Here is a 15026-nt window from a genome sequence, read left to right on the forward strand (position 1 = left end):
CCACCACTGAGAAGGCTAACATATCACACCTTGTGGAGGGGTGTGCGTTAAGGGGGGTCTCTTCATTACATATATCATTGGTGGATGCTTCCTTCTATCAAAGCTCCCACTGGCTACCACTGAGAAGGCTAACATATCACACCCTGTGGAGGGGTGTGCATTAAGGGGGGTCTCTTCATTACATATATCATTGGTGGATGCTTCCTTCTATCAAAGCTCCCACTGGCTACCACTGAGAAGGCTAACATATCACACCCTGTGGAGGGGTGTGCATTAAGGGGGGTCTCTTCATTACATATATCATTGGTGGATGCTTCCTTCTATCAAAGCTCCCACTGGCCACCACTGAGAAGGCTAACATATCACACCCTGTGGAGGGGTGTGCATTAAGGGGGATCTCTTCATTACATATATCATTGGTGGATGCTTCCTTCTATCAAAGCTCCCACTGGCCACCACTGAGAAGGCTAACATATCACACCATGTGGAGGGGTGTGTGTTAAGGGGGGTCTCTTCATTACATATATCATTGGTGGATGCTTCCTTCTATCAAAGCTCCCACTGGCTACCACTGAGAAGGCTAACATATCACACCCTGTGGAGGGGTGTGTGTTAAGGGGGGGTCTCTTCATTACATATATCATTGGTGGATGCTTCCTTCTATCAAAGCTCCCACTGGCTACCACTGAGAAGGCTAACATATCACACCCTGTGGAGGGGTGTGCGTTAAGGGAGGGTCTCTTCATTACATATATCATTGGTGGATGCTTCCTTCTATCAAAGCTCCCACTGGCCACCACTGAGAAGGCTAACATATCACACCTTGTGGAGGGGTGTGCGTTAAGGGGGGTCTCTTCATTACATATATCATTGGTGGATGCTTCCTTCTATCAAAGCTCCCACTGGCTACCACTGAGAAGGCTAACATATCACACCCTGTGGAGGGGTGTGCGTTAAGGGGGGTCTCTTCATTACATATATCATTGGTGGATGCTTCCTTCTATCAAAGCTCCCACTGGCTACCACTGAGAAGGCTAACATATCACACCCTGTGGAGGGGTGTGCATTAAGGGGGGTCTCTTCATTACATATATCATTGGTGGATGCTTCCTTCTATCAAAGCTCCCACTGGCCACCACTGAGAAGGCTAACATATCACACCCTGTGGAGGGGTGTGCATTAAGGGGGGTCTCTTCATTACATATATCATTGGTGGATGCTTCCTTCTATCAAAGCTCCCACTGGCCACCACTGAGAAGGCTAACATATCACACCCTGTGGAGGGGTGTGCATTAAGGGGGATCTCTTCATTACATATATCATTGGTGGATGCTTCCTTCTATCAAAGCTCCCACTGGCCACCACTGAGAAGGCTAACATATCACACCATGTGGAGGGGTGTGTGTTAAGGGGGGTCTCTTCATTACATATATCATTGGTGGATGCTTCCTTCTATCAAAGCTCCCACTGGCTACCACTGAGAAGGCTAACATATCATACCCTGTGGAGGGGTGTGTGTTAAGGGGGGTCTCTTCATTACATATATCATTGGTGGATGCTTCCTTCTATCAAAGCTCCCACTGGCTACCACTGAGAAGGCTAACATATCATACCCTGTGGAGGGGTGTGTGTTAAGGGGGGTCTCTTCATTACATATATCATTGGTGGATGCTTCCTTCTATCAAAGCTCCCACTGGCCACCACTGAGAAGGCTAACATATCATACCCTGTGGAGGGGTGTGCATTAAGGGGGGGTCTCTTCATTACATATATCATTGGTGGATGCTTCCTTCTATCAAAGCTCCAACTGGCCACCACTGAGAAGGCTAACATATCACACCCTGTGGAGGGGTGTGCATTAAGGGGGGTCTCTTCATTACATATATCATTGGTGGATGCTTCCTTCTATCAAAGCTCCCACTGGCTACCACTGAGAAGGCTAACATATCACACCCTGTGGAGGGGTGTGCATTAAGGGGGGGTCTCTTCATTACATATATCATTGGTGGATGCTTCCTTCTATCAAAGCTCCCACTGGCCACCACTGAGAAGGCTAACATATCACACCTTGTGGAGGCGTGTGCGTTAAGGGGGGTCTCTTCATTACATATATCATTGGTGGAAGCTTCCTTCTATCAAAGCTCCAACTGGCTACCACTGAGAAGGTTAACATATCACACCCTGTGGAGGGGTGTGCCTTAAGGGGGGTCCCTCCATTACATATATCATTGGTGGATTCTTTCTACTATCAGAGTCCTCGCTGACCACCACAAAGAAGGCTTTAATATCACACCCTGTGGATGGGGATGTTAAGGGAGGGATGTTAAAGGAGATCCCTTCATTACATATATCATTGGTGAATCCTTCCTACTATCAAAGCACATACTGGCCACCACTAAGAAGGCTAACATTACACACCCTTTGGGAAGGGGGGGGGGGGCTTCCTACTTTCACAGCATCGACCATTACTAGGGAGCCTGAAGGGTACTGCAACAAGCAATTGGGTCGCAGGGAGGATGGGGGTGGGTTCCCTCTCACTCTTTGATGTTAGTAGCATAGGGTATAATCGGACAATGTATATTCTCAACACTTTTCCTGGATTGAAATAGAACTGTGAGGGGGTCTAACATGATGCAACCCTTATATATCCTACTAAATATAAAAAAGTAAAATAAAATTCATTCTACATCTTTCATGTCTCCCCAGAATAAAGAACAACTCTATATTGGTTTCATGACAACAACCCATTTAAGTAACATAAATAGAAAACTGTCATTTTCTCGGGGTTCTGCAAAGATTGCAAAAGCCATGAATTTGTCATGCCTTCCCGAATATAAGGATGAGCCTCTGCTGTTACTGATTTGCTTTGGGATTTATGGGGATAATATTTATAGTTTATGGAATACTTTCCAAAGTGCAAATAACCTATTCATGTGTACACTGTCTCTTTTCTCTTCAGACAATGTATTTTACAGTTATATCATAGAACACAAATAGGACAATAAGTCATGAGCCTGGTTTACTTCCTTCGTTTCAAATACTTAAAAACCCAAAGAAAATCACCAATTCATGTCACTTTTCAGCAAGACAGATTTCTGCCTATTTTGGGGTACCAGACAGAATCACTCTTGTAATAGATATTTATAGAGTTGCATGTGGGCATTAAGCCATGTGTGATATTTTCAGCTGTGATTTAACAATGTTGCTTTTATCTTTTATTTAAAAACTGGATACTCCAGGCATATCACGACCACCACTGGTAAAAAAGAAAGTAAAAAAAATATATAAATAAAAGACAAATTTTTAAAAATTAAAAAAACCAACTCAGCTTATTCATTTGTTAACACTTTGTTTCTGATAGAAGTGTAAACTATGTTTACCTGATTTTCTTTCTCTTGGCATCACCACAGGCAAACAATTATAGGACATTCTGGGACATTTGAGAGTGGATTGATATGTTAAAGATGGCGACCAGGGACCTCTTTTGTTTAATTGACAGTTCTAATGTATCAAACACGGAAAGCTGAGACTGTAGAATAACCAAACATGTCCTGCTTGTGCTAACATTGTCTACAGTATGATGGAATGCACATGTTTGCCAAACAAAACAGACAGGTTGTCACCCGAAGCAGTTTTAAAGGACACTGCAGTTAAAATCACTGAACAAAAATTGTTTTCAATTTGAGATCAACTCCAGATTTGTCTCTTGTCAGAACCATTATACGTTTATGCACCGTATAGTATCCATAGACAACAACATCCTAGCGAGAGGACAACAGTTAAAGTACCAGACTTTCACCTTTGACCTTAGCCCAAGCTGTCAGAGAAATGTTCACTAGAAGGTTTAGAACTTGTTTAGAACTTGGAGAAATAGTCCAAATCTTGGTGACTGGTAAAGTACAACAGAGTAGGTTGAAGTAACAGGTCATGCAGTCACTGCATTAAGATGAAAGAGGTCGAAGGTTATATGATAATTACTCCTCAGTCTCTCTCTCTCCTGCAAATGATATGTAACTCACTTCATCATTCATGTCGTGACCAACACCCCTCCCCCATCTCCCCTCCTGCCCCAAATCTGCCCCTTCCCCACCCCAGGTGATGCCAATGTATATAAGTAAGCCTCGTGTCAGAGGTTAGAGAAGTGTCTAGGGTTCACCAACACCCCCCTCCCTCCCTCCCTCCTTCCCCAAATCTCTCCCCTTCCCCACCCCAGGTGATGCCAATGTGTATAAGTAAGCCTCATGTCAGAGGTTAGAGAAGTGTCTAGGGTTCACCAACACCCCCCTCCCTCCCTCCCTCCTTCCCCAAATCTCTCCCCTTCCCCACCCCAGGTGATGCCAATGTGTATAAGTAAGCCTCATCTTAAAGGTTAGAGAAGTGTCTAGGGTTCACATAGAGGATCCTCAGAAAGAGAGCTTTTGAAGCCAGTTCCGATGTGAGTTGCTTGTCGGCATCTGTTGCCATGTATTTCAGCTCATTGTAAGGCTCCATTGGTACTTTTGATGTTTGACCATGGCCAACTGATTACATTGGTTGTGTGGATAAACCATTAAATTAATATCATAATAGTATCACATCCCCCAAAGGTCTCTCGCACTTTCTGCAACTAAATTCCTAAATTCCTTATTCAGTAGCAGACGAGTGACATTTACTTTGTCAACTTTTGTCTTGTCCCTCTGTATGGACATGGAAAGTGCAGCAGAAATGACACTTGAGCTGATAATACTTGAGGCTTAATTTTAACGAACAAAGGGAATATTTCAGTGGCAGACAGAATGTCAATTCTATGAAGGGTACGCTGCCCTCATCTCCATATTAGGTTCCAACTCTACATGTGATTATTGCCCCATCAGGTTTTTACTCATTTCTCACAAGTAATACGTCATCTGTGTTTTTATTGGAAACTATCACGTACCAACATTTTCAACTCAAAATTGCAACGATACAATTTTCAACTCCACCGCAATGACGACAATGTGAACTCTCTTCCTCTCTGGGAAAAGTATGCCATGTGGGGGTGACGACTGTCATTTTTGTCGAATAATGTAGCAAAAATTTGGGCAAAATGCTCAAACGAAACCAACCCTGCCTCAAAGTAATTTTCTGCTTTGCCTTTCAGAACAGGTATTTTACTCACCAGTACAGCAGGGCATATAGCCGTGGGTGGAAGAATATGATCCCTGAACTTGCCCATGTTACACTCCGGTTTCACATTAGTTGCACATTTATTATGGAGCTGTAAATACAAAAAGGAAAAAAGAGCATTCGAATGTGACATAGTTTATAAATCTTGATCCCCTAGGCATGGAGACAGACCTCACAGCTCTGTAAATAGTTGTGGAAGTAGTATTTAATCATGAAATATGTGTTAAAGTAAGAAATTCCAAGACAAGGTTATTTTGCAGAGGTAATGTCTGAATAATATAGACTCTATATTCTTAACTGAATTCATCATGGTTAGGCTTCTCATAGGATATTAAGGGACATTGAAAGGATATAGATTTAATATCCTAAACTGAAATTCATCATGGTTAGGCTTCACATCAGATATTAAGGGACATTGAAAGGATATAGATTTAATATCCTTAACTGAATCCATCATGGTTAGGCTTCACATCAGATATTAAGGGACATTAAAAGGATATAGATTTAATATCCTTAACTGAATCCATCATGGTTAGGCTTCACATCAGATATTAAGGGACATTGAAAGGATATAGATTTAATATCCTTAACTGAATCCATCATGGTTAAGCTTCCCATCAGATATTAAGGGACATTGAAAGGATATAGATTTAATACCCTTAACTGAAATCATCATGGTTAGGCTGATTTTAAGATATTGAGGGATACTGACAGGATATAGACTTTATATCCTAAACTGAAATCATCATGGTTAGGCTTCTCATCAGATATTAAGGGACATTGAAAGGATATAAACTTTATATCCCTAAAGGAAATCATCATGGTTAGGCTTCTCATCAGATATTAATGGATACTGACAGGTTACAAACTACATTCTGGCAACACAATAATTACATTGTGAGATTCATGCATATGCATGAGATTGGTTAATCTTACCGTCATCTTGCACCATCTACAGCGTAGTCCCGTCACACTGTTATACGTCTTCACAGACTTCTTGCACCGATCGCATTTACCAGGACTGTTGCCTTCAACCCAGTGATGGTTCATAACCTGGTGATATGAAAAATATCTAGCAAATTACACCACCAATAACTAACAGATTATGAGCCTGTTATCTAGGCACATTGCCATGATATTGAAAATTGAGTCGATGAGGACCTCACCCAGAATGTGCGATTGTGTGACTGTGTATACATAGCAATGTGAACTGTGACTGCAGTCAAATAGCAGAGGCTGGTGAAACCACACCAAATGGAGGGTGAAGGTTGAAGAAGGGGGGTGGGAGAGGGGTGTTGAAGGAAAGAGGAAAGGAATCATCTATTCAGTTAACATTTCTATGCGTCATCACTGAGGTTTTGTTTTGTGTAAACCATTTCATTCTTTGTATGATTTAACCTACAATATTTAATTGAGAATGACAGTATTGTTTCAATAACAATCTTGTTTTGGAAGTAAGTCACTTCAAGTGATCCAGAATCAATAATTATAATCATAATCATAAATGTGCCTAATTACAAAACAATTTGGTGCTATTAAGGGAATATCCAAACTATACTTTAACAGACAGAATAAAAATACAAAAATTTTATAAAATACCATGCAGATGAACAGAATAATCCCTTACATGGCAAAATTATTATCAAGGCAAGGTAATCTTCCAAAACAGGGTTTAATAATAAATGCAGATTAACTGAAGGTTACGGAAAAAGGGGTGAAGAAAAGGAAAGGAATAGGGGTATACAAATGGTTTACAAGTGCAAGAACGATGAGGGGGGGGGGGGGGGAACTGGAATACAGAATAAAAAAAAATATAGTAAAATGCAGGGCTGGAAAACCTTGGAAATCCAGCCTGGCTGAAGAAAAAAATTGTTTTGCCCCCCGAAAAGGGGTTCCATCTCTTGTTTTCGCCGGGGCTTTAAGGCGGGCCCCTGGACCCTACACCAAATTCCTTGCACTCTTATAGAATAAAATACATTAAGGAAACTTATAATCAAGTAGAATCAAATCGTCATCAAAACTTCATTTCAATCTGTTTGAACCTTTCCCGCTTCCCTCTAAAAATTTTATTGCAAACAGAACATTTGTCTTTTTGTATCTATCTTAATATAGTAATATGTGAGATGAAACATGCTGAATAAAAAAACGAAAGAAAATAATTAAACTCATAAACAGTATAACGAAGAAAACAGGCAGCTGGGGAAGTCGATCCTGCCCCACCCCTACCACCACACCACCTCCACACCACCCCCACCCGCCTTCCCAACTTCTTTCTTCTTCTCTTCTGAAGATTAGGTATCAGCCATCTGTCTTCTCTGTGGATGATTCTGAGCAGAGACATTCAAAACATTCACAAAGCACAAAAGTGGTTTCCCTTGGCTTATACAGTTGGCTATTAAAGAGTGAAGCAATGCCCAGGTACAGAAATATGAGTGCCAACAACTTAGGAGATACATTCAAAATTACAAAGAGGGGGAAAGGAAATCCATCATCCACCACCACAAAAAAAAAGAAATAAAAGGAAAGTCATGACAGAAGGAACAGCATGCAAGTTGACTTTGTAATCTTTTAAAGGAATGGAATCAAACTGACTATAAACTAGTTTGGAAATATAACCAATATCTCTGATTATTCTTACAACAAATCTAACAAAATATTGCTCGTTTCGAAGAAGCACACAATTAAGGTCCACAGACGATGTTTCACTGTTTTTACGAGTAGAGAGTTCTAACAGTGACATCATTAAGTTCCACGAGACAATAATTCCCAACATTTTTCGGTTGTTCTTCTCTTTCTGCGACACAAACAAATCAAGTTATCGGACTTATTCCTACAAAATGCTAAGCTGTCTCACATCAGTTTAGTATTAACTTACAATTGCATTCATGCATAAAGTCAAGATAATCTCAATATATTGTTACTTTGGGCAATAAATACAGATATTACCCACGCTGTCTTAATCCATTCAGTCTGATCTCTGAACATTACAGAGGCATGCAGGGTTCTCTCGAACAATCCTAGTCGCCATCCGTAGTTCCTAAAATCTTTCTTACACCACTTGTAGCCGTCTAATCTAAATACTTATGCTAAATCCAGTGACGTAGATTGACACAAGAAACCGTGACACACTTCTCCAGGAGAGCGCATGAGGTCTGTCACGTAATCACATCAAAACCTAACGTAATCACTCTGCCATCCTACCGTGGTATCCATCGCAAAGTTTGCATGATATGTGGCAGTTATGTCATGCAGAAATAAATAGTATTAATATATATATGAATGTATATCACCACTGACAGCCACCCTTCACCCGATTGCAACCCACTGATCAATCAGTCTATCTTTAATATCCCTGTATATACTGCAGAGTACCATATAACAAGTTTACAATGAAATGCTGGGTTTATATTGCAAGTAAATATCTTCATGAATCTGTAAACCATTTTTCACAAATATCAAGTCTGCCTTACAGTGTTACCAACAATTATTTTAACAACTACCATTAAGTCAAGAAAATTAAATATATTATGTAAAAAAGCACCGTTCTCTATGAGTGAAAAAAATTTAAATATCAAAAATCTACAAACATATTTCACTTCCATGATGCTTGTTAAATTATTTTATATTGTTTTTATTCTGAAGTACCGTAACCTATGAGAGCTAAAAATGGAGGTCATTTTAATATGCGCCACCATTTCTTATCACATTTTAATCTAATGAAATCATTAATTACTTTCAAGTATTTTGGTATTAACCATTCAAGTTGTACCTTCAACAGTGCACAATTCAAATAGATTTTTAAGAAAACAGTTCTAAAGCAATAAAAGTATAACAATTTTACAAAAAATAATAATAATATGAATCAGAAAAAAGAGATGCAACTACAGTATATATATATATATATATATATATATATATATATAATATAATATTCCTTTTTCTATAAACATATATACACAAATAATACTCAAACACAGAGGGCTCACTAATTCTACTACCCATAGAGGACTGTACCATGCGGAAGACTTGACAAACCCCTGCCACAACAGCTAGGTTGAACTTGAATTCAAAGATAAATATCAACTAATGAAAGAAGTTAGGCACATATTCAACATAAATGAATCCAACCACACACACAAAAAATCCAGAAAACCAACAGGCTTGCAGGTGCACAAGAGGAAAATGGGGTGGAGAAAATGGGAGGAACATTCTAGCAGCCTCTCAAGAGATAATACAGAAAGAGGGGGGAGCAGAACGTCACAAAATTAAAGATGATGTCAGTGCAGATGCACTTTTAATAAAATATCAAGTGGCTGTCCTTTCATCTTGAAGACAAAACTGATTTTATCCCTTTATATACTTCTCTTTGATACAATCATTACCCAAACTTTCTTCTCTCCCATCCCCACAAAAAAATCTTCTCCCCCCCCCTTTCTTTTGCCTGTGACATTAATTATAACTCCAAAGTACATATGCTGCAGGCCTCTGCTACAAAATTTCATGGTTAATTAATGTTTGAGTATAACTATGCCAAACCTCCTAATGCAAGGTCAAATGTTTTTTTGCCAGCTTTAAGTATTTTACAACTTCAACGGGGCCTCCGGATATAGGAATAGAAACCATCATGTTGGGTCTACCAGATTTGCTCCAATTTATTATCTGATTATAATAACACAGCTTATCAATTATTTTACCAATTTCACTCCAAATTATTATATTTTTAAAATTTCAATCACTCTTTGGATGCGCTTGAATTTGACTAAAAATACAATTGTCCAGATAATAGGTATTAATCTAATGGAACTGTTAATTGCTTGCTAATTACCAGCTAATTGGTGAAGGAGAAAGAAACAGAAAGAAGAAGAGAAAGAAGACAGCAATAACTGGTGCATTTTGATGAAATGACTGCCGTCTATCTCTGTGAGATATTTATAAAGTCCTGTAACTTTCTATGATAGCTATAGCAATGTGGCATTTCACTGGTATCTAACACATACTATACAGCAAATTGCCCCTCCCCCCACCCCACCCCTCTCCAAACTAAACCCAGACAGATGACCTTACAGAAATATGCTACCACCGATGGACATGAACTTTAATTCTGTGACATATTCCACCACATAGTAATAATAACAATCATAGAAAAATAACAAAACGTGCAACATATAACCACTCAAGGGGGGTAGTGGGTGGGGGGAGGGTGGGCAGAAAGATGGAAATGTAATACGTACCGGTACCTCACCCCACAATTCAGCCTCCTTTTTCGATAAGCTTTGCTGGGGTTACAAAAAGGATGAATTTTCAGCTAACTTTTCAAATTTGGTTTGACTATTGATACGTGGGTAAATGTACCCAAGGTGACTTCATTCACCAACTCACTCTGTTGGTGTATTAATAGTGTACTTACACAGGTAACCAAACACAACCTGACTAAAGAATGGTAACCGCAAGAGGCTCACACTCTTTGTTAGAATCAACCAGAGCAGTGGTTGACGTCAAAGAAAAATTACCACAAATCCATTGAATTTTCATGAAAAGGGAATTTGGCTCATGCACTGATGAACACAGACCACAGTGAAAAGAGTCTTTGACATGCCCCAGGATGAGTTGATTATATGATTACCATAATTTCATATATTGTTTTTAATTCTATATCATATTGTAATCAATCTATTCACTACTTGGATATTTCTTTAAGACAAGGCTGAATCCCCAAATATAAGCATTTTTTTCTAATTGCGGTCAAAAAGTTGCTGCCGTCAGCCTTGGTGATGACAATAGAACACAAATACTTCTACAGAGATTGTGTAAAGCATGATTCTGCACATCTCTTTGTGTTCTTTTCCAAAAGTGCGAGAAAGAAAAAAAATTGGCTAAATATGACTTAAAAATAACAATGAGGTAATATATTGCAATATCATTCTCCTGTAGAGAATACCTCTACCTATGAAAAAAATTCACTATAAAGTTAGTAAAAAGCAGAGGAAGAGAAACCAATGCCAACAGTCTATGATGCCCCTCCCCCCTCCCCCACCCCTCCCCACAAAACTAGTGCTGTGCCTTGCAAAAGTTGACACTGTGACACAAAATGCCACATTCACTATTTGTTTGTGGCACTGATGCCATTTTCAATCTATCCAATCAAACTTTCAAAGCTTGGATATTGTTCAAGAACAAAGGTATCATTAACTCTCATCTGCAAGATCGTTAGACATCGCTACATGTCATGAGAACATACACCAATATTCTCATCGATTGAAGTTTCAAGCACCCTAGCTCCAACATGCTCATTATTTTTACTTGTATGTGCCAAATAGGTAGCCAATGGATACAGCATATACTATGTCCCTTGGTCAGTGAGTCCAATGTTTGGTCCAATTTGCAAAATGGCAACAAATTCATTTACATTTTATGCATTTAAACATGTAATGTTTCAAAACAGAAGCTGTCTTGAAAGTATTACTTGGTGAAAGCAGGTGAAGAAATTTCATGTTCTTACAAATATTAATCTACTAGTATTAAGTTTGTCCGGAAAAAAAGCATTCTCTTGACCAACAAAAATTTATGCTGATAATGATCTGAATGTCCAAATTATAAGTGGAAAGGAAAAGCTAATTGTCTTAAACAAGCTTTAAGCAAACTGTCTGAAATACCTGAAAATATTTCATAAAATTTATGCAATAATAATCATAACAATAGTAATAATCATAGTAATAATAACAACAACAATAATAATATATAGTTAAGGATGTAATTATTATCATGAAATAGAATTCTTATTAATTTATTAATTGGTTAAAATCATTGAATAGTATTATTGATCGGTAGAGACGCCATATATAAAAGCATTCCTGGTGGAAATATCAAGTAACGATCCATTGATGCTACTTTTTCAGACATATCACCATATGAACCACTTACAGGATAAAAGCAAACATAATCCTATCTCTTTAGAATGGTTCAAACCTTAAACAGCAGGTGGGTTTATGACAGCATGTGGTGGGTGGGTTGATGGATTGTTTCTACAACCCATGGAATTCAACTCAAAAACTAGGTTGCACATCTGCCAAAGAGGTACCAACATGTGGCCTATAGGGGGGGGGGGATGGACGATGATGGTGTCGAGGGAGTTGGGTTGAAATCAAAGGAGGACTGGTTACATAATTATCGTTTTACAAGTTCATGAACTTATCCAACAAAGAGAATGATGTCTTCCAATTTGTCAAATTTAGATAATATATATATGAAATATATACTAATAGCCAAATCACTTTTAAAAAATATCCGACTAGATGAAAATTATTTTGTAAGGAGCACACTATCCAGGTACTATGGGGACAGCAGTAAGGTACAATGGAGGGTTGGAGTGGGGGGGGGGGGAGAGTCTGACCTTACAAAATGAACTGAAAACTACACTAAAACATTTGTCAACATGGGTACCACTTGCACTCCATCCAAAATAGCTTCATGACATTTTAAGTCGCTGAATTATCTCAGACCTCAAGTCAGTTACAAAAATATGAAGTTATATTCTAATAAATACTCAGTGATCTTGATCAGAAACTCCAGCTAGTATTTCTTCCTAATGACAGAGATTAGTGGTACAATTCCATCTTGCAGTTTTCTACTACTGACTCTTTTCTTCCTATGAGTACGAATTTGAGCTAGAACTTAAAACTGAAAATGTCTGTTTCCATAACCTCCTTGCATTGATAACACTGCAAAAGTTTCTTTCACATACACAGAACTTTTTAACCTTTTTTGCTCTCTCTTCCTCTCTCGCTCGTATTCTAAATAATAAAAGCATTATACTTACCAACTTGCTAAGAGATTTAGCTTCAGGCCTTTTGCAAACTAACAAGGTAGTCCTTAGTTTACAATCACACAGAATTCTTTAGGTCCCATACACACACACACTCACTGGTACTCCAAAGAGTTCCTCTGAGTAGTATAACACTACAGTCCATTCAATAATAATAATAATAAGCAGGTTGTTCTAGTTGATTGAGCTCCTCCATTGGATCCCCTAATCCTATTGACCGATTCCTCTAAACTCTCTCTATCTCTCTTGCTCTTTCTGCCTGTACAGCTAAATCAGTCTACTCTCTCTGAATAAATTGATTCGTGTCTGCCCTTATCAAGGTAAATAGACTAAACGGTGGTAAATAGAGAGGACCTTCATCGTATCATGACGTGAGCCTAAACAGTGTGGTCTCAGACGTACAACTTTCACCTGTGTTTTCTGAGGTGTGAAAGATATGACGTAAATGCGTAACCGCCGGCGATGGCAGAGTAACACCATTGTGGCATTGCGACACTGCTTATCACTCGGGGGAGGACGAACCGTTCCGGAGTGATCAGTCACGGTATACGTCACCTCACAAACCAAAAAAAGAGACAGTTCGAAAACAACAAAACATGTCCCTCTGTTTTCAGTTCAAGCCCACAAAAGGATAGCAAACACTACGACTACTAATAAGGATAAACAAACACACTTACCTCATCTTTTTTTCTTTTTTTTATCAAAATACCAAATAATCCTACTCTTGTTGAAGTTAGTTGATTCATTTGATTAAAGCTAGAGCAAACATCAGCAGCCGGAAATCTATCTCACACCAAAAACAGGACGTCACGAGAAAATATTCGAGGGATGAATAATTGCTGTTTTTCAGGACGATCTAATAGAGATGTGTTACTGACGTTACTCTACGATCTATTCCAGAGGATAAAAAATTGTAGTAACTTTGACGTCATTGTTAAATTGCGTCCTTCCCACCAGCGATTGATATGACTTTTTGGCACAACAGAAAGAAAAAAAACAAGTTGTTTTGAAGGATTGATAGCTGAAACAATAACAACAACAACGATAAAAAAAGAAAAGAAAAAAGATAGAGCGAAGTCTAAGCCAGCTGAACAAAATGCTGAATGCTAGATAGACAAACACTGTGGCAGAGTTCTCAACAAAGCAGTGTATTATAGTTTGTTTGGAATATGGTGGAGGTTCGGGGGGGGGGCAGGGGGGAGAGAGGAGTTGCTATTTGTCGATAAGGGGAACCACACCTTCAAAAACTGTTTTAAAATGAGAGCACTCAAGAATTCATAAGAGAGGGGTGGGATCCCCATCAAGGGGGAAGGGGAAATGTGACAGGCACTTCAAAGGCATCAAAGCGATAGTAAAGAGGCAATTTGGGTACCAGTGAGGCTTTTAATAAGATATATTGCCAAGAATTGGTGAATCATTAAGAAAAGGACCATTTGGTTGATTCTTCAGGAAACTATTCAAAGACAAAGTTATATTTTTCAATGACCAGATTATTGTTTGTCATTTGCATGTAATAGACAGAAGAGTAAATGGTACCTACATTCCAACTATCAAAAGTAACCTAAGCTGAATCCTATTTACTTAACTGTTAACAAGGTTTCCAGACTTAAACTCTTGCTGACCTCAAAAGACCTTTGACCTCCACCAACAAACACATTAGCAACCAAAAACTCACTAAAGGATATCTACATGCCGAGTATGAGATCCAAAAAAGCTGAACCAATTGACTTAGCTATTAAACTAAGTTTTCAGATTTGGACTTTTGCTGACTTCAAATGACCTTTCACCTTCGTCAATAATGATAGCAGACGGAGAACTCACCAGTATGAATTTCATACAAGCTGGACATGGTGGGTTTACCATGTTCATACGGCACAGCATCATACGTATACATACTGTACATACATTCACACTCACATACATACACATGCAGTTACCATTACATCAAGGAATCAAATCATATCAACGAGAACACTGGAGCAAAGAAACAACAAACAGTTGTTGTTGATACGCCACGACTTTGACCTCTCTTACTTTCAACCATAACGAGAGTAAAAAC

General features: G+C 38.8%; 1 protein-coding gene across 11 annotated transcripts in view; it reads right to left on the reverse strand.

Moving 5' to 3' along the window:
- The window catches only part of LOC139967034 (diacylglycerol kinase beta-like), a 156475-nt gene that overhangs the window by 22570 nt on the left and 118879 nt on the right, over window positions 1-15026 (reverse strand). For 9 of the 11 annotated variants that reach the window (XM_071970654.1, XM_071970647.1, XM_071970648.1 and 6 more), the window contains 3 exons: window positions 10377-10421; window positions 6082-6198; window positions 5138-5236 (listed from right to left, as the gene is read on the reverse strand). In XM_071970654.1, coding sequence (XP_071826755.1) covers window positions 5138-5236; window positions 6082-6198; window positions 10377-10421 — 261 coding nt within the window. The remainder of the gene's footprint in view (window positions 1-5137; window positions 5237-6081; window positions 6199-10376; window positions 10422-15026) is intronic. The other 2 variants (XM_071970651.1, XM_071970655.1) reach the window with 1 other exon arrangement.

The sequence above is a fragment of the Apostichopus japonicus genome, chromosome 4 (assembly GCF_037975245.1).
Source record: "Apostichopus japonicus isolate 1M-3 chromosome 4, ASM3797524v1, whole genome shotgun sequence".
Lineage (NCBI taxonomy): Eukaryota > Metazoa > Echinodermata > Holothuroidea > Aspidochirotida > Stichopodidae > Apostichopus > Apostichopus japonicus.